Source organism: Eriocheir sinensis, unplaced genomic scaffold (assembly GCF_024679095.1).
Source record: "Eriocheir sinensis breed Jianghai 21 unplaced genomic scaffold, ASM2467909v1 Scaffold1, whole genome shotgun sequence".
Taxonomy (NCBI): Eukaryota; Metazoa; Arthropoda; class Malacostraca; order Decapoda; family Varunidae; genus Eriocheir; species Eriocheir sinensis.
The window spans coordinates 2,127,111-2,152,839 of NW_026110295.1; the positions used below are offsets into that span (position 1 = coordinate 2,127,111).

At 37.5% G+C, this 25,729-nt stretch overlaps 1 protein-coding gene across 1 annotated transcript; it reads right to left on the minus strand.

Moving 5' to 3' along the window:
* Positions 1-19,377: 19,377 nt before the first annotated feature.
* LOC126988845 (ryncolin-2-like) lies at positions 19,378-20,469 on the minus strand. Its single transcript, XM_050847257.1, has 2 exons — positions 20,115-20,469; positions 19,378-19,853 (listed from the first exon to the last, which is right to left on the minus strand). The coding sequence occupies exons 1-2, from the start codon at positions 20,352-20,354 to the stop codon at positions 19,407-19,409; spliced, it is 687 nt and encodes a 228-aa protein (XP_050703214.1). The 5' UTR covers positions 20,355-20,469; the 3' UTR covers positions 19,378-19,406.
* Between the last annotated feature and the right edge of the window lie 5,260 nt (positions 20,470-25,729).

A 25,729-nucleotide genomic window follows, 5' to 3' on the forward strand; every position in this document is an offset into this window, starting at 1 on the left:
CATCACCTCTCCCTCCTGCCCCCTTCCATCACCTCTCCCTCCTGGCCCCTTCCATCACCTCTCCCTCACCTCTCCCTCACTTCGTTCCTCGCCTGATCGAGAGGAGACAAGACGCTCACCTAGCTTCCTTCATTCCCGGTGCTCTGGACAGCTGCACCGGTGAACAGAACAATGATCTAGCACAAGACTATTTTTATAGTGAACAAAGAAATATGATATAGACAGTGACTATTACAGTGATTAACTGAATGTTGCCAGAGGTCATCAGATACAAAGTACCAAGTGCCTGCATGTGATTGTAGTGAAGTCAACAAACTAAGCAGTAACAAGAAAAAACAGTTGAGTGAACACTCAAACAACACCAGTGAAACACTACAGCAACTCCATCATTAGCAGTGTGTGTGTATTCCACTACCATGGCCAATACCAGACGAGGAGCGGCTCAAGGTCTCAGACAACTACGGACCAACTCACAAACAACACCGAATCAAACCCCAACGAGCCGTTCCGCTACAGCATCTGCCGCTGGTGTCCAACCCAACCTTGTGGACAGTGAACTAGGTGACATGATGGCTGGCCTCTCGGAAGAATCAAAGGCGCTGGTCAAAATTCTAAAAGTGATCATCACAAAGCAATTCAAAACAGAATTAGAAATAATAAAAGAAGAAATGATGAAGAAAGACACAGTAATCTCCAACCTGGAAATTGAAGTGAATGACCTGAAACACAAACTACACAGCTTTGAAACACATATTGACAGCATCGAACAATATGAGCGAAACGACACAGTGGTTGTTAGTGGTCCCGCACTTCCCCCAGAAACGGCACCTGAAAACGCCAAAAGTCTCGTGGTGTCCACCTTCAAAGACCAGCTGAAAATAAATGTCAAAGAAGAAGACATAAGTGTGGCACACAGGCTCGGGCCCGTTCAACAAAACAGAAACAGGCCCATCATCGTCAAATTGGTGAACAGGTCCCTGAAATATGACCTTGTGGGGGCCTGCATAAACCTAAAACCAAATCTCTACATCAACGAGAGCTTGACCCCAAGAAGATACAACATCCTGAAAAAGGTGCTAGCAGTGAGGAAAGTCCACAGACAAAAATTCAACAGTGCCATACAAAGGATGGAAAGATCATCATAAAACTCAAAAACCCACAGTACGGCACACAATTGTCGACGAACAAACCTTGGTGGCTTTCCTGGAGAAGTACCCCGTGATGCTGGACACGTACCGGGAAATCGCCTCCTCCGACTAGGCTACAGTCAACCTACGGCTGCTACCACTTCGACTGCTGCTACTACTTCAGCCACAACTACCACAACAACTACAATATCAATAAGTACTCTCTGACCACCACTTACACCAACACTGCCAGTAGCAACAAAAAAAAACAAAAAAACTTGTTCCACTACCACTACTACTATTACTATGTCTACTATAACCTCCACTCCTACTACAACTACTACTACTACTACTATTACTATGTCTACTATAACCTCCACTCCTACTCCTACTACTACCACTACTACTATTACTATGTCTACTATAACCTCCACTCCTACTACTACTACTACTACCATTACTATGTCTACTATAACCTCCACTCCTACTCCTACTACTAATACTACTACATCTTCTTTCTACATTTATAATTAAAAATTATAACTGCTAGTACAACTTAAAACAATAACCTTTGTTAAAACATCCACGACCGCTACACAGCTACAGGCCATTAATATTAAAGCAGTAATAACTAATAATGGTGCAACTAAGAACTACCAAACAGTCATCCTAAATTATTTAGTATCATTGTTATTATTATTAATACATTATTATTATTAATATTATTATATTATTACCTATTATCATCTTCACTAATATGATTATTAAAGCCATATTATTATTAACATTATTGTGCTATTTTCATTGTAAGTGTTATGAAATAAGATATGCACTATTACTCATTCTTATTAGTAGTAATTTATTAGTACTATTATTATTATTAAGTATTATTATTATCAATATTATGATTACTTCCTATTATTATTGATATTATTGATGTTATTATTATTATTATTATTATTGATATTTGAGGTACTTTAGTTTCATTTATGTACTAAGATTACTATTATTATTATTATTATTTTTATTATTATTATTATTATTATTATTATTATCAGTATTATTAATGTTATTATTATCATTATTATTGTTATTACTATTATTACTAACGGTAATTCAGTGGTATTAATATCATTATTGGTATTATTGATAATATTATTAGTGTTATTAAGATTATTACTGGCACTAATCGTTATTAATATCATTATTGGTATTAATTATTAATATTATTAGTGTTATGAAGATTGTATTAGTTGTATTATCATTAATATTATCATTGATAAATCTTATTATCCTTATTATTAACACAAAATTTCATTTCTATAAACCACATTGCTGTTGTTACCATTGCTGTTATCCTACTTATATATTGTTAACCTCCTAATATACTACTACCATTACCATTACTTCTATACATAAATGTAACCTACTAGTTTTGCCACTAATCTTGATTGTATTTATACGTATTACAGCCCAATTATTTACTACGGGTAACAACTATTATTATTACTATTATTATTACTTATTATATAATGTATTACTTTCTATTACAATTATTACTATCACTTACTTAGTACCGTAAGTGGCATAAAATGGTAATGGTAATGACTTTTATCAATTATCTTATTATGTAGCTTTTTACTATGACTGATTAACCTTTTATCATCTATTATTACATTATTACCCGATAACACCATTATTACTGTAAACTACTATTATTAATACCACTTACTCACTCATTACTCATTTTACTACACCACTATCTCCATCATTACTATCATCATCATCACCAACTTCCACCATCATTCACCACCATCTCTCACCACCACCTCCACACACACACCACCAAATCAACCCACTCATCTCACCACCACCACCACCACCACCAGCCACCACCACCACCACCACCACCACCACCACCACCACCACACCAACCCCACTGCTCACCACCACCACACCACCACCACCACCACCACCACCACCACCGCCCCACCACCGCCCAGCAACACCACCACCACCACCGACACAGCCACTTCAACACCAACAATCAACCATCACTACCACCACCACCACCAATACCACCATCATCATCACCACATGCAACCAACAACACCACCACCACACCCGCCACCACTCACCACCACCGGCCCACACTCACCACCACCACCACCGCCACCACCTCAATCCCCACACCACCACCACCACCACCACTGAACACCACCACACCGCCACCGCCACCACTCCTCACCATCCACCGCCCCCACCACCACCATCCCCACCACCACCACCACCATCACCGCCACCACCACCCCACCATCCCCACCACCACCATCCCCCATCATCATCACTCATCCCACTACCACTACTCACCACCTCAATCACCGTCCATCCCTTGATCACTACCACGACTATTTTAACCAACTTTCATTTAATTCCTTTTACTCACTACTATTCCTCTACTTACTACCAATTCCTTTTACTATCACCACTCACCAGTCCCTAATTACCACCACCCCTACTCACTACTTACTACTCAACCCTTTTACTCACTACGACTATTCCTTTCATTTCATCATCATCATTCCCTCATACTACTACTTATTCTTTCATTACTACTATTATTCCTTTACTACTACTACTATTCCTTTTACTACTTACTATTACTATTCCTTTACTACTACTACTAATTCTTACTATCTAATTATTCCTTTTACTACTACTACTACTCCCTTGCATTTACTACTACTATTCTTTACTATTCACTAATACTATTCCTTTACTACTACTACTATTCCTTTACCATTACTACTATTCCTTGTCACTACTACTCCCCTTACTACTACTATTCCTTTACTTCAGCTACTTCATTACTACCCTTACTACTACTTCACTATCATTCCCTTTACTACTACTACTATTCCTTACTTCATCACTACTATCTCTCATCATCATCAATACTCCCCTTACCACCACTACTATCTCTTCACTACTATCCACTATTCCTCATCACTCATCACTACTATCCCTTTACTACTACTACTATTCCCTTTACTCACTACTACTATTCCTTTACTACTACTACTACTAATTCCTTTACTACTACTACTATTCCTTTACTACTACTACTATTCCTTTACTACTACTACTATTCCCTAATTACTACTACTATCATTCCTACTACCACTACTATTCACCACTTTATCTACTTTACTACTCACCACTACTATTCACTATCCCCACTACCACCACCATCCCCACATTACCACCACCACCATTCTTTACTACCACCAACTATCACTCACCACCACCATATCACCACCACCACCATCCCCTTACCACCACCACTACCAAACCCTCACCACCACCACCACTTTCATCCCCACCACCACCACTCACCAACCCCACCACCACCACCACCACCCCTACCACCACCATCCCCACTTCAATCTCACCACCACCACCAATCCCTCACTCACCACCACCACCCCTACCACCACCACCACCACCCCACCACTCACCGTACCACCACCCTCACTCACCACCAACACCAATTCCTTACACACTTCACCACCACCAATCCCTCACCACCACCACTTTCATCCCCTACTTCATCACCACTCAATTCCTCATCACTACCACTATCCCCACTACCACCACTACTACCATTCATTACCACTACTACTACTCCTTTACTACTACTACTACTCCCTCTTACTCACTACTACTACTCCCTTAATACTACTACATCCTCACTACTACCATTTACTAATTCCTTTACTACTACTACCACTAATTACCCTTTACTACTACTACTATTCTCACTACTACTACTACTATTCCTTTTACTACTCACTATTCTACTACTCCCTTACCACTACTACCACCCCTACTCACTACTACTATTCCTCACTTCATCATACTACTACTCCCTTACTACTACTACTACAATTCTTACATTAATACTAATTTCACTCCTTACTACTTCACTACTACTAATTCCCTCACTACTACTACTACTCCCTTTACTACTACTACTACTCCCCTTACTACTACTACTACCCCTTAGATTACTACTACCACTAATTCCTTTACTACTACTACTACTCATCTTTACTACTCACTACTACTTCACCCCTCACCCACTACTACTATCACTATTTACTACTACTATTCCTTTACTACTACTACTACATTATTAATTACCTCACTACTACTATTATTACATCACTACTACTACTATTACCTAACTCTAAGAACTATTACCTCACTACTACTATTACCACTTTAATACTATTACTACTTTACTTTAGTCTCCATGCCACTACCGTATTATTCTTCAACTCATTATTAGACACTCACTGGGCGCAGCGCTAGAATGCTGCACTTCATATTTATTATTATATATAGATTTTTTTTTCTTTCTTTCTTTTTTTTTCTTTTTTTTTTTCTTCCCAAAGTAAATTCCTTTCCATGATCCACCTATATGACACATTGTTTGATGATAATACTCACCCACACACTGAGGACACTAATGACATAGCTCTTGAAATCATTAATCATCTCCATGGACACACTGATCTTAACGCTGTTTCAAACTATTTTGATCTTGATGCATACAACAAATTATCTAACCATAACTCAAATAAATTAAATATTGTACATATAAATTCCAGATCCTTCCCAAAGAACATTGACAACATTATAGCCTTCCTTAATACCCTTTCCACTACCCCAGATATCCTGGCAATCACTGAGACCTGGCTAAATACTATTAACAAAACACATTTATCAGCTTCCTGGGTATCACTTCATCACCTCGTCAGGACCAACAGATGACAAGGTGGAGTCACCATTTTTATTTCAAATAATATACAGTCAGAACAATTACAAGATCTATCACTAACTAATGATAATATTGAAATCAATACTGTTAAGATTACCTCAGACTCACTTTCATTCATACTTTGTGCAATATACAGACCTCACAGTAAACATGAATTTGTGGAAGAATTTACAAACACCTTATGTACATTACTACAAAATAACACTGTAACGAACAAAAAATAATTTTATAGGTGATTTAAATATAAATTTGCTGTTGAACATACTACCCATACCCCAAATCTAACAATTTTCTTGGGTAACCTCCAAACAATGAATTTCTTCCCACACATTTCAAGACCAACACGTTTTCCAGACAGCTTCTATCTAGGTGAACTGTCTCTACTTGATCATATATTTTTACAAATTTTTCAACACTTTCTCATCTGGTATAATCCATTACCCAATATCGGACCATCTACCAATTTTCTCTTAATGTTAAAGTTCCTGCTAAATCTAAGAATCTGCAGTAAAATTGAGTTTAGGGTAATAAATCAAACAAATAAACAAGAATTTGCTCAAAATCAATATGATCAATTGGAATGCTCTCCTTAATGAGCACGATGTCAATGACAACTGTAAAATTTTCTTAGACAATATTAAAAAAGCTTTAGTGATTGTTTTCCACTTAAATCTAAATTAATAACTGAAAAAGATTAAATAATCCTTGATATCGCAGGCAGTACTAAACTCTATAAGGACAAAAAATTTCTATTTAAGGACTATAAATTGGTGCTGTCACTGAGGCTCAATACAAACAATACCGTAACATCCTAAATAATACTATAAGACAAGCTAAAAAAATCTTACTATATGGCTCAATTCACTAATTTGTAAAATAACACCCGTAAAATATAGGCTGAACAATCCACCAACTTTCTAATCATGACCATAAGAAGAGTTCCACAAATAACATAATCTATAATGGTAAAAACCTCTGAACCTTTTACAAATTGCACAAGCTTTTAATGAATTTTTACACAACTGTTGCGCCTAAAATAGATCACAGTCTACCACCTTCCACCACAGACCCTCTCAGCTTTCTTCAAGGTGACTTTCCTCATTCAATGACAATTCCTATAATTATCCCCCAAGATGTAATTACTGTAATTAATTCTTTAAAACAAAAAAAGTGCAATGTGCATGAAATCCCAGTATCTGTATTAAAACCAGCAAAACCAACTTGCACAAAATACTTTGTCCATACTCTTTAATAATTCTATCAATAATGGTAAAATTTCTCAACTCCTAAAACATAGCAAACTGTTGTCCCCATCCATAAGAAAGGTCCCAAAGATGAACTAAGTAATTATAGACCAATATCCTACTCAAATGTTTTTTCTAAGATCTTTTGAAAAAGTAATGAAAAAATTTCATAAATTTTCTTGAAACTAAAAAAACATACTTAATCCAAGTCAGTTTGGTTTTCGTCGTGGTTCTAAACACTCTTGGATGCCTTGAGAACTTATTCAGAAGAAATCTATAAAACTTTAGATAATAAACAGTCATTATTACATCTTTGTTGGGATTTCACCAAAGCTTTTGACACAGTCAGACACGATATATTATTACGTAAGTTGTATTACTATGGAATTAGAGGTATTATTCATGACTGGTTTCAGGATTACTTGTCCCACAGAACTCAATCAACCAAATTCCACACTTGTCTATCTGCATCTCTACCTATTCAATACGGTGTTCCACAGGGCAGTGTCTTGGGTCCAATCCTGTTTCTCTTATATATAAATGATATTACTTACATATTTACAAACCTTAAAACAATCCTTTTCGCAGATGACTCAACCTTAAATATTAACATTGGTGAAAATCCTACTGATATGATACATATAGTAAATACTGACCTACAAACCTTTCATACAATGGTGTCTGAGGATTAACAGAACTTAAAACAAAACATTTTATATGCTGTTTCACTAATAAGTCACCATCAATGCTTTCCGTCCCTATTTTTTCCCAAGACATTATAAGCAGAATCTAATAAACATACATTATTAGAATAACGTATGATGATACCATGACCTTTAAGCATCACAACAAAACCAAATCCCTTAAATTATCCAGGCTAGTATCTCTTGTTATATCAAATTAAAGAATTAATGCCCATTGATGTTTTGAAATGTTATATAACGCACATGTCTTACCAATACTTGTATTACTGTACGCCTATCTGGTGCAACACCTACCCCATTACTTCACACCTGTTACCTCTGTTTAGACTTCAAAAGAAAATAATAAGAATTATTACAAACAGTGACTACTTTGCCCACACAATAACCTCTCTTTAAAGAAACAAATTCCTTAAAACTTTTGACATAAATAAGCTACAAATTGGTATTTACATGTATAAAAAGATCAAAAGTGAAACCTCCGTGTCTTTACAGTCACAACATTACTTATTTCAACCTGTACTCATGAAAATTTACGTACACCTGCCCATAATTTCAACACTTTTCAACACTCACTTTCTTATTCAGGACCCAAAACCTGAATTCGTCTATTCCTAATAATATTAAAGCTCTAAATTCATTACATTCCTTTAAAAAACAATTTAAAAGCATATTCTTCTCTAATTATAATTATTAAGTCCATGTATCATCTGGTCAGAGTGTGTCCTCAGCTTAATCAATTATTACCTTATACTATTATTATTGTATTAATACTATTACTACTATTATCAGTTACAGTACTACTCATATTATTTTTTATAAATCACTCATACTTTTTGGGTACTAATGATATTGTGTTAATATTATCACTTTAATTATTATTTATACTATTATTTTATAATTATCACAATGTTAATCACATTATTTCATAACTATCACACACATGCACACACACACACACACACACACACACACACACACACACACACACATTACACACACACACATATATATACACATATATATATATATATAGCATATATATGTATATATGTACATATGTGTGTGTACATATATATAAATATTTATATATATATATATATATACACACAGCATATATATATATATATATATATATATATATGATGTGTGTATATATATATATATATATATATACATATATGACACACACACACACACACACACACATATATATATGTATAGTTCACACACACACACCCAACACACACACACACACACACACACATGCACACACACACACACACACACGCACACACATGTTATATATATATATATATATATATATATATATATATATATATATATATATATATATATATATATATATATATATATATATATATATATATATATATATATATATATATATATATATGTATATATATATATGTATGTATATATATGTATGTATATATATGTATGTATATATATGTATGTATATATATGTATGTATATATATGTATGTATATATATGTATGTATATATATGTATATGTATGTATATATATATATATGTATATATATGTATGTATATATATGTATATGTGTGTATGTTTATATATATATATGTCAAAAGAAGATCTCCGCCAGGACCTCCTTCAGTTCAGTTTACAATAGGGGTGTGAAGAGTGTCTCGGTGCTGCCACTATAGCTGATAGATTTACTGTTATCATACATCTGGTAACTGTGTAGGGTTTTAGGCACCTCTCAATACCACTAGAGTTCAGTGGCATCAGTGCTGGCCCAGCTCTGGTAGGAGGAGGGTGTATGCATGAACGCCCCATCATTTTTCTGACGCTAATTTCCTAACCAGTTGTTGCATGATCTTGACACCATTGCCACATCTCCACTATGACCCGCAAACCCCTCACAGATGCAGAAAAGGGCAGGATTCTTGGTTTGAGGGAGGAAAAGGTACCAATAAAAGAAATTTGTAAACGCACCAGGAGGGCAAAATCAACAATCATGTCACTCCTCGCCAAGGCCCGGACTCTCCCTCCCAACGAGATTCCCGCCCACAAACCTCGTCTTGGTGTGAAGAGAAAGACATCTAAAACTACTGATAGGCTTCTCAAGAATGCAGTTATGAAAAACCCTCGTATTACTGCCAGACAATTGAAAGAAATGTATCCAGATCTCCTAAAAAACGTCACGGAACGAACAATTCAACATCGACTCCAAAAGACTCGATCTGCCATGTCGCACGGCTGCTCGAAAACCCTTGCTCACGGACAAGATGAAAAAGAAAAGGCTTGAATTTGCTAAGGCACATCGAGATTGGACATTTGAGGACTGGAAGGAGGTTATGTGGTCGGATGAAAGCACCTTCCAAGTGCTGTCATCACATCGTGTCAAGGTTCGGCGCCCGTCCAACTCCAGTCGGTACGACAGCAGGTTCACCGTCAAAACCGTAAAACACAGCCCATCAGTCATGGTGTGGGCTTGTTTCAGTGCAAAGTTACAGGTGGTCTGTTCTTTCTCCCCAAGAACACTACCATGAATGCAGACCGATATATTGGAGTATTAAACGACCATCTGTATGACAGCTTCTCCATCCACGGCACCTCCATCTTCATGCACGATGGGGCCCCATGTCACACCTCACGAAAGGTCAAACAAGATCTCCAGAAGAAAAATATTCGTGTGTTGGAGTGGCCTGGCAATAGTCCTGACCTTAACCCAATTGAAAATGCATGGAAGATGATGAAGGACAAAGTTAAGGAGGAAAAACCGACATCAGTGCCGCACCTCCAAGACATCATCAAAAACGTATGGACCACACAAATGGACATTCAGTATTTCATAAACCTCGTCCAGAGTATGCCAAAGAGAATGTTAGATGTAATTCATTCACGTGGAGACATGACAAAGTATTAATACAAAAAAAAAAATTGAATTTCGTATTATTTGATTGAGTTATGATACCAAATATAATTTGCAATTTGCATAATTTTCAAGGTCCGATCTTCTTTTGCGGTGACTATGTATATATGTGTATGTGTGTATATGTGTGCATATGTGTATATGTGTATGTATATATATATATATATATATATATATATATATATATATATATATATGTATATATATATATATATATATATATATATATATATATATATATTTTTCTTTTTCTTTTCTTATTGCACTATTGATTAAGTCCGGCACCTAATTTTCCAGTACTGCCCAAAAAGCATACAGCTTTAAATGGGCTCCCTGCACTAGTAAATTATTGTAAATACATAATTGTATAAAAAGGGATAATAAAATGTTTTTCAAATGTTTTTGCCCCCTTCCATCACCTCTCCCTCCTGCCCCCTTCCATCACCTCTCCCTCCTGGCCCCTTCCATCACCTCGCGCTCCTGCCCCCTTCCATCACCCCTCCCTCCTGCCCCCTTCCATCACCTCTCCCTCCTGGCCCCTTCCATCACCTTTCCCTCCTGCCAACCTTCCATCACCTCTCCCTCCTGGCCGCTTCCTTCACCTCTTCCTCCCGGCCCCTTCCTTCCCCTATCTCCTCCTACTGCCACCTTCCATCACCTCTCCCTCCTGGCCCCTTCCATCACCTCTCCCTCCTGGCCCCTTCCATCACCTCTCCCTCCTGCCCCTTCCATCACCTCTCCCTCCTGCCCCCTTCCATCAACTCTCCCTCCTGCCCCCTTCCATCACCTCTTCTTCCATCACCTCTTCCTCCTGCCCCTTTCCATCACCTCTCATTCCTGCCCGCTTCCATCACCTCTCTCTCCCGCCCCCTTCCATCACCTCTAATTCCCGGCCCCTTCCATCACCTCTCCCTCCTGCCCCCTTCCATCACCTCTCCCTCCTGCCGCCTTCCATCACCTCTCCCTCCTGCCCCCTTCCATCACCTCTCCCTCCTGCACCCTTCCATCACCTCTCACTCCTGAGTCCTTCCATCACCTCACCCTCATGGCCCCCTTTCATCACCTCTCCCTCCTGGCCCCTTCCATCACCTCTCCCTCCTGCCCCCTGACATCACCTCACCCTCCTGGCCCCTTCCATCACCTCTCCTCCTGCCCCTTCCATCACCTCTCCCTCCTGCCCCCTCCCATCACCTCTCCCTCCTGGCCCCTTCCATCACCTCTCGCTCCTGCCCCCTTCCATCACCTCTCCCTCCTGCCCCCTTCCATCACCTCTCCCTTCTATCACCTCTCCCTCCTGCCTCCTTCCATCACCTCTCCCTCCTGGCCATTTCCATCACCTCTCCCTCCTGGCCCCTTCCATCACCTCTCCCTCCTGGCCCCTTCCATCACCTCTCCCTCCTGCCACCATCCATCACCTCTACCACCTGCCCCCTTCCATCACCTCTCCCTCCTGCCCCCTTCCATCACCTCTCCCTCCTGGCCCTTTCCATCACCTCTCCCTCCTACCCCTTCCATCACCTATCCCTCCTGCCCACTTCCATCACCTCTCCCTCCTGCCCCTTCCATCACCTCTCCCTCCTGGCCCCTTCCATCACCTCTCCCTCCTGCCCCCTTCCATCACCTCTCCCTCCTGCCCCCTTCCATCACCTCTCCCTCCTTCCCCATTCCATCACCTCTCCCTCCTGCCCCATTCCATCACCTCTCCCTCCTGCCCCCTTCCATCACCTCTCCCTCCTTGCCCCTTCCATCACCTCTCCCTCCTGGCCCCTTCCATCACCTCTCCCTCCTGGCCCCTTCCATCACCTCTCCCTCCTGCCCCTTCCATCACCTCTCCCTCCTGCCCCCTTCCATCACCTCTCCCTCCTGGCCCCTTCCATCACCTCTCCCTCCTGCCCCCTTCCATCACCTCTCCCTCCTGGCCCCTTCCATCACCTCTCCCTCCTGCCCCCCTTCCATCACCTCTCCCTCCTGCCCCCCTTCCATCACCTCTCCCTCCTGCCCCTTCCATCACCTCTCCCTCCTGGCCCCTTCCATCACCTCTCCCTCCTGCCCCCTTCCATCACCATTCCCTCCTGCCCCCTTCCATCACCTCTCCCTCCTGGCCCCTTCCATCACCTCTCCCTCCTTCCCCCTTCCATCACCTCTCCCTCCTTCCCCCTTCCATCACCTCTCCCTCCTTCCCCCTTCCATCACCTCTCCCTCCAGCCCCCTTCCATCACCTCTCCCTCCTGCACCCCTTTCATCACCTCTTCCTCCTGCCCCCCTTCCATCACCTCTCCCTCCTGCCCCCTTCCATCACCTCTCCCTCCTGGCCCCTTCCATCACCTCTCCTTCCTGCCCCCTTCCATCACCTCTCCCTCCTGCCCTCTTCCATCACCTCTCCCTCCTGCCCCCTTCCATCACCTCTCCCTCCTGCACCCCTTCCATCACCTCTCCCTCCTGGCCCCTTCCATCACCTTTCCCTCCTACCCCCTTCCATCACCTCTCCCTTCTGCCCCCTTCCATCACCTCTCCCTCCTGACCCCTTCCATCACCTCTCCTCCTGGCTCCTTCCATCACCTCTCCCTCCTGCCCCCTTCCATCACCTCTCCCTCCTGCCCCCTTCCATCACCACCCCCGCCTTGCCCCGTCCATCACCTCCCTCCTGGCCCCTTCCATCACCTCTCCCTCCTGGTCCCTTCCATCACCTCTCCCTCCTGGCCCCTTCCATCACCTCTCCCTCCTGCCCCCTTCCATCACCTCTCCCTCCTGGCCCCTTCCATCACCTCTCCCTCCTTCCCCCTTCCATCACCTCTCCCTCCTGCCCCTTCCATCACCTCTCCCTCCTGGCCCCTTCCATCACCTCTCCCTCCTGGCCCCTTCCATCACCTCTCCCTCCTGGCCCCTTCCATCACCTCTCCCTCCTGCCCCCTTCCATCACCTCTCCCTCCTGGCCCCTTCCATCACCTCTCCCTCCTGGCCCCTTCCATCACCTCTCCCTCCTGCCCCCTTCCATCACCTGTGTGAGCATTGCCAGTAATCCAGACACACTAATAACGGTCTCTCTCTCCTCGTTATAGTAATGAAAGGATTGGAAACCTTGATGCTGTTCATTTTCATGAGTTTTATTCAGCTTGTACATCGTAATGAACTCTTCATTTTACATTTACAGTTTTATACTTGTAAGGGCGGCGAAGCGAAGCTTGCCCGGGCGCCAGCAGCCCCGGGCCGGTCCTGCCTGAGGCTGTAAATATCGAAGGCGCCAGGCAGCCCCGCTGAAGGCGCATGACTCGCTGGAGTCGCGTGCTGAAAAAGAGGATGTTGCTGGTGTGTGTAAGATCGTAAACTACCGCGCTGGAAGACTGTCCAACAAAACAGGTGTCCCAGGCAACCGTTGAACCCAGAGTCATGATGACTGTTCAGAAGGCTGGTCGGGTCATCATGACGGTCTGCCGCAAGGAGTATCTGCTCCCTCGCCATGCAAGCCACAGGATGCCGGTGTATCCCTCGTGATGCCCATAGTGCGGCAAGCCGTTCAGCCTGGCGTTACTACAATCACGGTACCACCACGGACCACCATAGCTGAAATGATCAGTCATTCAATGTTCTCATCATTCTACGAAGGTTGACTAAGGTGTCAGAAAGGTCAGCATAGCCTTAAGATCTACCAGTTATGGAACTTGGTTTTAGCATTCGCAGAGACCTTTTTTCATTTGAAAGTCATTGCAAAGATCATGTTTTTGTTGTTGTTGTTGTTAATTACATCAGATCGTGACATTCATCTTCTTGGAAAGGATGATTTTATCACAAGTTCCTGTGTGTACATATGGGAAGATCCAGCAATACTGAGCCTTGGTTTTATTTCAGCCACGCATAAGTAACTAAATAATGTGACCTGCTGAAACTTATGAAGCCAAGCCATTGAGCCTTACTTACACCGCGGCGCAGTTCCTTGTGGGCCATGAGTCGTTATCAGCATCATAAGTGGTAAAGCTGCGGCCAGAACTACGGGCTAAAGAGTCCCCTGCGTCACATGATAATTATATATATATATATATATATATATATATATATATATATATATATATATATATATATATATATATATATATATATATATATATATATATATATATATATATATATATATATATATATATATATATATATATATATATATATAGAGAGAGAGAGAGAGAGAGAGAGAGAGAGAGAGAGAGAGAGAGAGAGAGAGAGAGAGAGAGAGAGAGAGAGAGAGAGAGAGAGAGAGAGAGAGAGAGAGAGAGAGAGAGAGAGAGAGAGAGAGAGAGAGAGAGAGAGAGAGAGAGAGTACGTGTTGGCGTAGTTCCTTAGTGCTGAAAATAACAAAATATTTTAGGCATTCATGATTTACATAGATTTACATAGAAAATCAGACCACACAGACCCCATGGTCCAGACTTGGTGGTCTGTCCTTAAACCTAAGTGATTTTACATTAATCAGAAGACTCCAAAACGTTGCATTTCTACTCTAGTTGATATTAAGTTGAAGGAAGTGACGGTCGAGCTTATTTTTGAAGGAGTCAATCGTGTTACACTGGACCACTGATGATGGGAGCTTATTCCATTCTCGCACTACAACGTTGGTGAAGAAAAATTTGGTGCAGTCTGAATTTACTTGTCTACATCTGAGTTTTACGCCATTGTTCCTCGTGCGCAAAGTGTCATCGATCATAAACAATGTTGATCTGTCTACATTCGTGAAACCATTAAGTATTTTAAAACATTCGATCAGTTTTCCTCGGAGGCGACGTTTCTCAAGAGAGAACATGTTAAGGGTAGAAAGCCTTTCTTCGTAGGATTTGTTGCGCAAGGAAGGGATAATTTTCGTTGCCCGACGCTGAACACCTTCTAATTTAGCAATATCCTTTGCATGGTGGGGAGACCAAAACTGTACCGCATATTCCAAGTGGGGTCTGACTAAACTGTTGTAGAGCGGGAGTATTACATCTTTATTCTTAAATAAAAAGTTTCTTTTAATGAAGCCCAACATTCTGTTCGCTTTATTTGCTGCATCGATGCATTGCTGTGAGAATTTGAGGTTTGACGCGATTTTGACCCCCAAGTCCTTGACGCATTGAACGCTTTTGAGTTTAACGCCGCGCATTTCGTAATCAAACTTCTTATTCCTCGTTCCAACTTGAAGGACCTGGCACTTGTCTACGTTAAAGGGCATCTCCCATCTATCCGACCAAGTTGAAATTTTGTGCAAATCCTCTTGGAGGCTTTGCCTGTCTTCGTCAGTGAGAACCGAGTTACCAATCTTTGTGTCGTCTGCAAATTTACTAATGCGGTTATTGAGTCCAACATCCACGTCGTTGATGTACATAATGAAGAGCACTGGGCCAAGAACCGAGCCCTGAGGGACGCCACTAGTGACCGGCGCCCACTCTGAGTTAAATCCGTCAATCACTACTCGTTGTTTTCTGTTGCTCAACCAATTCGCGATCCATTGGTTTACCTGACCGTCAATACCTATTTGCTTTAATTTGTAAAGTAATTTATGATGCGGGACTTTATCAAACGCTTTCTGGAAATCAAGATAGACTACGTCCAGTGATTTGGTTACGTCATAAACAGTGAAGAGGTCGTTATAAAAGGTTAATAGATTTGACAGGCAGGATCTTTTGTTTCGGAAGCCATGTTGTGAGTCCCCAATTAATGAGTGGCTTTCAAGGTAACTCACAATTTTGTCTCTAATTATGCCCTCAAGTAGCTTACCTACAACCGAAGTTAGACTAATGGGCCTGTAATTACCTGGTACTTTTTTGTCTCCTTTCTTAAAAATCGGTGTCACGTTAGCCTTTTTCCAATCTGAAGGGACAATGCCTTGTCGCAAGGACATATTGAATACGGTTGTGAGGGAGGAGAGTATTTCGCTCTTTGTTTCTTTCAGCAGAGTTGGATATACTTTATCAGGTCCAGGACTTTTATTTGTTTTAAGTGATTTGAGGGCTTTAAGGACTTCATCGGGTTTTATTTCAAAGTTAGACAATGCATGCTCGGGATTTACATTAGTACTGGTGTTGGTGGTGGTGGTGGGAGGACTGTTATTATTAAACACCGAGGAAAAGTAATTATTTAATAGGTTTGCAACGTGTTGGCTGTCAGTCACTAGTGCACCGTCGCTGTTTGTTAAAGGTCCAATTCCACTTCTGATCGCCTTTCTGTTGTTTATGTAACTGAAGAAGGATTTCGGATTATTTTTACAGTTGGCTGCAATATTTTCTTCATATCTACGCTTTGCCTGATGCACTAATCTGAAGAAGTAGATTTTTGAGATCTCGAATTGAATGGCTACACAGACACGGGAGAGATGCGCGCTGCGTGTCTGTGAACTCTTGCTGTTGGCTGAAGCATTCTGTGGGTTGGCCTGACTTAGGACCAGAGGTCGGACAAATATTTAAAGGACACAAAACATTTTTTCACACAAAGCAGTGATTTTCGCAAAAAACAAATCGCTGTTTCTGCTGGATATTTACATACCAAGTGTCCCAAACACGACACTTTCAGCAGATCCCTGTTGGTACCTTCCTGGCGGCGGTGTTTCAGCGGTCTGCTTACTAATTATTGAGTTAGAAGATACAGGCGAGTGGTGTCGGGAGTGACTACTACTACTATTACTACTACTACTACTACTACTACTACTACTACTACTACTACTGCCACTGCTACTACTACTACTTCTACTACTACTACTATGCATCTCACGTGTGGGGGGGCTCCACCCACACAGCTCTTCTGGACAGAGTGGAGGCTAAGGCTCCTCGTCTCAGCAGCTCTCCTCCTCCTACTGATAGTCTTCTACCTCTTAAATTCCGCCGCGATGTTGCCTCTCTTTCTATCTTCTATCGATATTTCCACGCTGACTGCTCTTCTGAACTTGCTAACTGCATGCCTCCCCCCCTCCCGCGGCCCCGCTGCACACGACTTTCTACTCATGCTCATCCCTATACTGTCCAAACCCCTTAAGCAAGAGTTAATCAGCATCTTCACTCTTTCATCCCTCACGCTGGTAAACTCTGGAACAATCTTCCTTCATCTGTATTTCCTCCTACTTACGACTTGAACTCTTTCAAGAGGAGGGTATCAGCATAGCTGGGCACGATAACAGAAAACCTTATTCCCGATAACCGATAACTGATAATGAAAAACCTTAACGGCGATAACCGATATTCGTTAACTAGAGACACAAATATAGGCGATAACCGATAACCGATAACCGATATAAATCCACAATTCCGATACTAGCTAGCGATAAGTCCGATAGGCGAAAACGATACTATATTGATATTTCAGATAGAACAACATTGATGAATTAAAATTTTCATTATCTGTATTTTAGGAAACTTACAAAACCTTAAAACCACACGTTGACACGTACATATGGATGGTAATACTAGAAACGCCTGAACGGGTGTTGTATTATTTGGCGTACCCACTGTCAAAATTGTTAACACTGGTCTCAGAACGGTGCACAGTCTCACAAAGCTTTTAAACTGTAATTAAGAATTGCTCGAAGGCTGAATCAGACATATTATAGTACCACTGTCCTCGCTGTTTCTAGAATGACACTCTGTACGAGTCGTATTTATATGTACAGAGTGCCGTTCTAGAAACAGCGAGGATGGTGGTACTGTATGTTTGATTCAGCTTTCCAGCAACTCTTAATGTGTTAAAAAAGCATTGTGAGACTGTACAGGTCTACACTTAATGGTCTGATCATGCGCAGTTTACGAGAGACCATTGTTTGTAAACAAAAGCGCCAGCTTTTGACGACGGGACACCAAATAACACAACACCGGGTACCTTCAGTATCATGGCATGGTCACAAACGAATATGGAATATCAAATTTGAGGCAGTGAATAATCATTTTTGGGGGCAAAGTTAAATGATTTTTCTCTATGATATATTGATTTTTGAGTATCATAAAAAAATAACCTAGTGTTTTAATTTTCATGATCTAAGTATGAAATCTCATCACCGAGGCTATTTCATGCCCCGAAGTTTTTCCATACAACACCGGGCCACGCATGCGCAGTAGGGAGACAACGTTTTTTTTTCTGAAAGGCGGAAAAAAAAGTAGCGATTATCGCTAGTTTGGTTACAAAAGTAACGAAGATACCGATATATATTTAAATAAGTAGCGGATGGTCGATAATCCGATTTTGTTATCAGCGAAAAAGTATCGCGATAACTTATCGCGATAACGCCCAGCTATGGGTATCAGGACACCTCTCCTCCCAAGTTTGATCTTGCTTTTGGCCGCCTCTTCTGATTATTTTATGGGAGCAGCGATTACCGGGCTTTTTTTTTTTTTTGTGCCCTTGAGCTGCCTCCTTTGTTGTAAAAAAAAAAAAAATTCTACTAGGCCTACTACTACTACTACTACATCTACTACTACTACTACCACTAGTACTACTACTACTACTACTACTACTACTACTACTACTACTACCACCACTACTATTACTACCACTACTACTGCTACTACTACTACTACTACTACTACAACGACTTTGTAAAAGCTCTCCCATAACATCTTGGCTCACCTGTCAACAGTGAGGCGGTACTTGGTGCTTGGAGGGCCGACGTAGAAGAAGCCGTACTTTGCGTACCGTTTTCCGTCGTCCCAATCCGCCATGTCGATGCGCAGTTCCTGAAGGGCCGTCGATGTCAGTCCGTGCAGCAGGTCCAGGCCCAGCCAGAACTCGCCCTCGAGATGGCCGAAACCCAAGTCGCATTCTCGCCAGCTCCGGTTAAAATCTTCCCGGACGGTGAGATTTGTGCGTCTCTGGAACACCGTCCAGCCCCCTCCGTCAGTCGTTTGGTCGCAGTACACTGCCGCGCGGCGCTGGGGCTGCCCAGGGAAGGGGTACACGTGGCGAAGGCCCTTGCCACTATCCCCGCCGTCCAGCAGGTCCTTGCAGTGACGCGGTCGGTTGTCGTAGTGACGCACGACTTGACGCACCTCCTGCAGCAGCTCTCTCGCCTCCTGCATGGTCAGGCAAAGGGTTCGTCTATTACCGCGAGTAGGTCACCAACGGAAATAGAAAGTAACAGTCACTAATGCCATTGTTTTATGTGTGATTTGGCTGCGTAGCTTACTGGGGTTTGGGCATCATATTTGATGTGTCTACTTTACGTTATTTGATTGGATTAAGTTACGTTACTTCGTCGTCAGGTCTCACTACTTGGTGGTGTATAGTTACATTACACGAAGGAAACTGTATTTCTTTGCGGAATAAACCATTACCTGCACCAGCGGATTCGGCGGCGTTGGGCTCTGCACGGAGGCGGGTGCGCAGCTGTCCAGGGCTTCGGCCACACACGCCTCGCTGAAGCCCGTGGCCACGAGGAGACTGGCCACTACGGACTTACCGAGGAGCACGTTGCTCGTGTCGCCTTCTGCAGCAGGGGCGGGAGTGCTGGCTGGCTCCACCGCGGCCACGACCACGGCCATGACCGCGACGCTCAGCAACATCAGAAGTGTCATTACTTCTGATCTTCTGGCAAGTGAAGTATTTTCCCAAGACTCGTCTGACAGGCAGCAGGTCAAGATGCCTTGCAGAACTTCACGGGTGAACTGCCCGGTTATTGCCAGTGTGCGTCGGCTTATAAAGCCTTGCCGCCCCCACACTCTTCTCGGGCCTAATAAATGACGCACCGTGCAGTGTGTGTGTGTGTGTGTGTGTGTGTGTGTGTGTGTGTGTATCTTCGTTCATTACTATTATCTCTCTCTCTCTCTCTCGGTGGATTATGTTTCCAAGGCTTCCTGCGTGACGAACTTGTGCACAAAAGCGGCTCTGTTGTGCTGTCAAGGACCTACTTAGGGCCGCTTTCACAGTCACGCTTTGTTTGTTTCGATCGCTACCAATGGCGGCGATCGACGCTATAGTTTTCCACGTGCAGAGGAAGCGAGAGGTTTTGAGAGTGTGTGGTAAGGTCCGGGGCTAGGCTAACCCCGCAGCCGCCACTACCCCATCGGCCAGTTTTATGTGGAAATACTATAACAGAGATCGCCGCCATTGATAGCGATCAAAACAAACAAAATGACTGTGAAAGCGGCCCTACGACTGCACGACAAGGCATGCATTGACGCCCTAACCTTGAGAGGCGCAACTTATTCAAAACACATGAAGATAAACATATCCTCTCTCTCTCTTCATCTACTTACTTATTTACCTATCTATTTATCTATGTATATATCTATCTATCTATTTATCTCTCTATTTATCTATCTATCTATTTATCTTCTATTTATCTAGCTATTTATCTAACTATTTATCTATATATTCATCTATCTATTTATCTATCTATCTATTTATCTATCTATTTATCTATCTATTTTTTTATCTATCTATTTATCTATCTATTTATCTATCTATCAATTTATCTATCTATTTATCTATATTTATCTATCTATCTATCTATTTATCTATTTATATATTTATCTATCTATTTATCTATCTATTTATCTAGCTATTTCTCTATCTATTTATCTATCCATTTATCTATCTATCTATTTATCTATCTATCTATTTATATATCTATATATTTATCTATCTATTTATCTATCTATCTATCTATTTATCTATCTATTTATCTAGCTATTTATCTATCTATCTATTTATCTATCTATCTATTTATATATATATATATATATATTTATATATCTATTTATCTATCTATCTATTTATCTATCTATTTATCTAGCTATTTATCTATCAATTTATCTATATGTATCTATCTATCTATTTATTTATCTATTTATCTATCTATTTATCTATCTATTTATCTATCTATCTATCTACCTATTTATCTATCTATTTATCTATCTATTTATATATCTATTTATCTATTTATCTATCTATCTATATATTTATCTATCTATCTATCTATCTATATATATATATATATATATATATATATATATATATTTATATATATATATATATATATAAATATATATATATATATATATATATATATATCTATCTATGTATCTATCTATATATTCATCTATATATTTATCTATCTATTTATCTATCTACCTATTTATCTATCTATTTATCTATCTATTTATCTATCTATTTAACTATCTATCTATATATTTATCTATCTATCTATATATTTATCTATATCTATTTATCTATCTATTTATCTAGCTATTTATCTATCTATTTATCTATCTATTTATCAATACATCTATCTATCTTTCTATTTATCTATATATTTATCTATCTATCTATATACCTATATATCTATTTAACTATCTATTTATCCATCTATTTATCTATCTATCTATTTATCTATATATTTATCTATCTATCTATTTATCTATATATTTATCTATATATTTATCTATATATTTATCTATCTATTTATCTATATATTTATCAATCTATTTATCTATCTATTTATCTATACATCTATCTATCTATTTATCTATCTATTTATCTATCTATTTATATATCTATCTATCTATTTAACTATCTATTTATCTATCTATTTATCTATCTATTTATCTATATATTTACCTATATCTGTTTATCTATCTATTTATCTATTTATCTATCTCTCTATTTATCCCTCTATTTATCCCTCTATTTATCTATCTATTTATCTATCTATTTATCTATCTATTAATCTATCTCTATTTATCTATCTATCTATTTATCTCTCTCTATTTATCTATTTATCTATCTATTTATCTCTCTCTATTTATCTATCTATATAACTATCTATTTATCTATTTATTTATCTATATATATCTATTTATCTATCCATTTATCTATCTATTTATCTATCTATCTATCAATTTATCTATCTATTTATCAATCCATTTATCTTTCTATTTATCTATATATTTATCTATCTATTTATCTATCTATCTATCTATCTATCTATCTATCTATATATCTCTCTCTCGATCTAGCTAGCTATATATATATCTATATATATATATCTATATATATATATATATATATATATATATATATATATATATATATATATATATATATATATATATATATATATATATATATATATCTATATATATATATATATATCTATCTATTTATCTATCTCTCTATTTATCTATCTCTCTATTTATCAATCTATATATCTATCTATATATCTATCTATTTATCTATCTATTTATCTGTCTCTATTTATCTATCTATCTATTTATCTATATATTTATCTATCTATTTATATATCTATCTATATATTTAACCATCTATTTATCTATCTATCTATCTATCTATTTATCTATAAATTTATCTATCTATCTATCTATTTATCTATCTATTTATCTATCTATTTATCTATCTATTTATCTATCTATTTATCTATCTATTTATCTATCTATTTATCTATTTATCTATCTATTTATCTATCTATCTATTTATCTATCTATTTATCTCTCTATTTATCTATCTATTTATCTGTCTATTTATTTATCTATCAATTTATCTATCTATCTATCCATTTATCTATCTATTTATCTATCTCTTTATCTATCTATTTATCTATCTATCTATTTATCTATATTTACCTATCTATTTATCGATCTATTTATCTATCTATATTTATCTCCTTATCTATCTATTTATCTATCTATTTATCTATCTATTTATCTAGATATTCATCTATCTATTTATCTATCTATCTATTTATCTATCTATTTATCTATATATTTACCTTGCTATTTATCTATCTATTTATCTATATATTTATGTATCTATTTATCTATCTATTTATCTAGGTATTTATCTATCTGTTTATCTATCTATTTATCTATATATTTTCTATCTATTTATCTAGATATTTATCTATCTATTTATCTATCTATTTATCTATTTATTTATCTATCTATCTATCTATCTATCTATCTATCTATATATATGTATATCTATATCTATATCTATATATATATCTATATATATATCTATATATATATATATATATATATATATATATATATATATATATATATATCTATATATATATCTATATATATATCTATCTATCTATTTATCTATCTATCTATTTAACTATCTATTTATCTATATATTTATTTATCTATCTATCTATTTATCTATCTATCTATTTAACTCTATTTATCTAAATATCTATTTATCTATCTATTTATCTCTCTATTTATCTATCTATTTATCTATATTTATCAATCCATTTATCTCTCTATATATCTATCTATTTATATATCTATTTATCTATCTATTTATCAATCCATTTATCTATCTATTTATCTATTTATTTATTTATCTATTTATCTCTCTATTTATCTATCTATTTATCTATATTTATCAATCCATTTATCTCTCTATATATCTATCTATTTATCTCTCTATTTATCTATCTATCTATCTACTTATCTATCTGTATATTTATCTACCTATTTATCTATCTATCTATCTATTTATCTATCTATTTAAATTATATATTTATCTATCTATTTATCTAGGTATTTATCTATCTGTTTATCTATCTATTTATCTATATATTTATCTATCTTCTCATCTATCTATCTATCTAGCTATTTATCTAGCTATTTATCTCTCTATTTATCTATTTATTTATCTATATATTTATATATATATTTATCTATCTATTTATCTATCTATTTATCTATCTATCTATTTATCTATCTATCTATTTAACTATCTATTTATCTATCTATCTATTTATCTATATATTTATCTCTCTATTTATCTGTCTATTTATCTATATATTTATCTATCTATTTATCTATCTATCTATTTAACTATCTATTTATCTAAATATCTATTTATCTCTCTATTTATCTCTCTATTTATCTATCTATCTATATTTATCTATCCATTTATCTCTCTATATATCTATCTATTTATATATCTATTTATCTATCTATATATCTATCTATTTATCAATCCATTTATCTATCTATTTATCTATCTATTTATTTATCTATTTATCTCTCTATTTATCTATCTATTTATCTATATTTATCAATCCATTTATCTCTCTATATATCTATCTATTTATCAATCCATTTATCTATCTATTTATCTATCTATTTATTTATCTATTTATCTCTCCATTTATCTATCTATTTATCTATATTTATCAATCCATTTATCTCTCTATATATCTATCTATTTATATATCTATTTATCTCTCTATTTATCTATCTATTTATCAATCCATTTATCTATATATTTATCTATCTATTTATTTATATATTTATCTATCTATCTATTTATCTATTTATATTTATATTTCTCTTTTTCAATCCATTTATCTATCTATTTATCTATCTATTTATCAATCTATTTATCTATCTATCTATTTATATATCTGTATTTATCTCTCGATTTATCTCTCTATTTATCTATATATCTATTTATCTCTCTATCTATCTAATTATCTATATATTTATCTATCTATTTATCTCCCTATTTATCTATCCATTTATCTCTCTATTTATCTATCTATTTATATATCTATTTATCTCTCTATTTATCTATCTATTTATTATTCCATTGATCTATATATTTATCTATTTATCTATATATTTATCTATCTCTTTATCTATCTATTTATATCTATTTATCTATATATTCATCTATCTATTTATCTATCTATTTATCTATCTATTTATCTATCAATTTATCTATATATTTATCTATATATTTTTCTATCTCTATTTATCTATATATCTATTTATCTATCTATCTATTTATCAACCTATATATCTATATATCTGTTTATCTATCTATTTATCTATCTATTTATCTATCTATTTATCTATATATATTTATGTATCTATATTTACCTCTCTATTTATCTATCTATTTATCAATT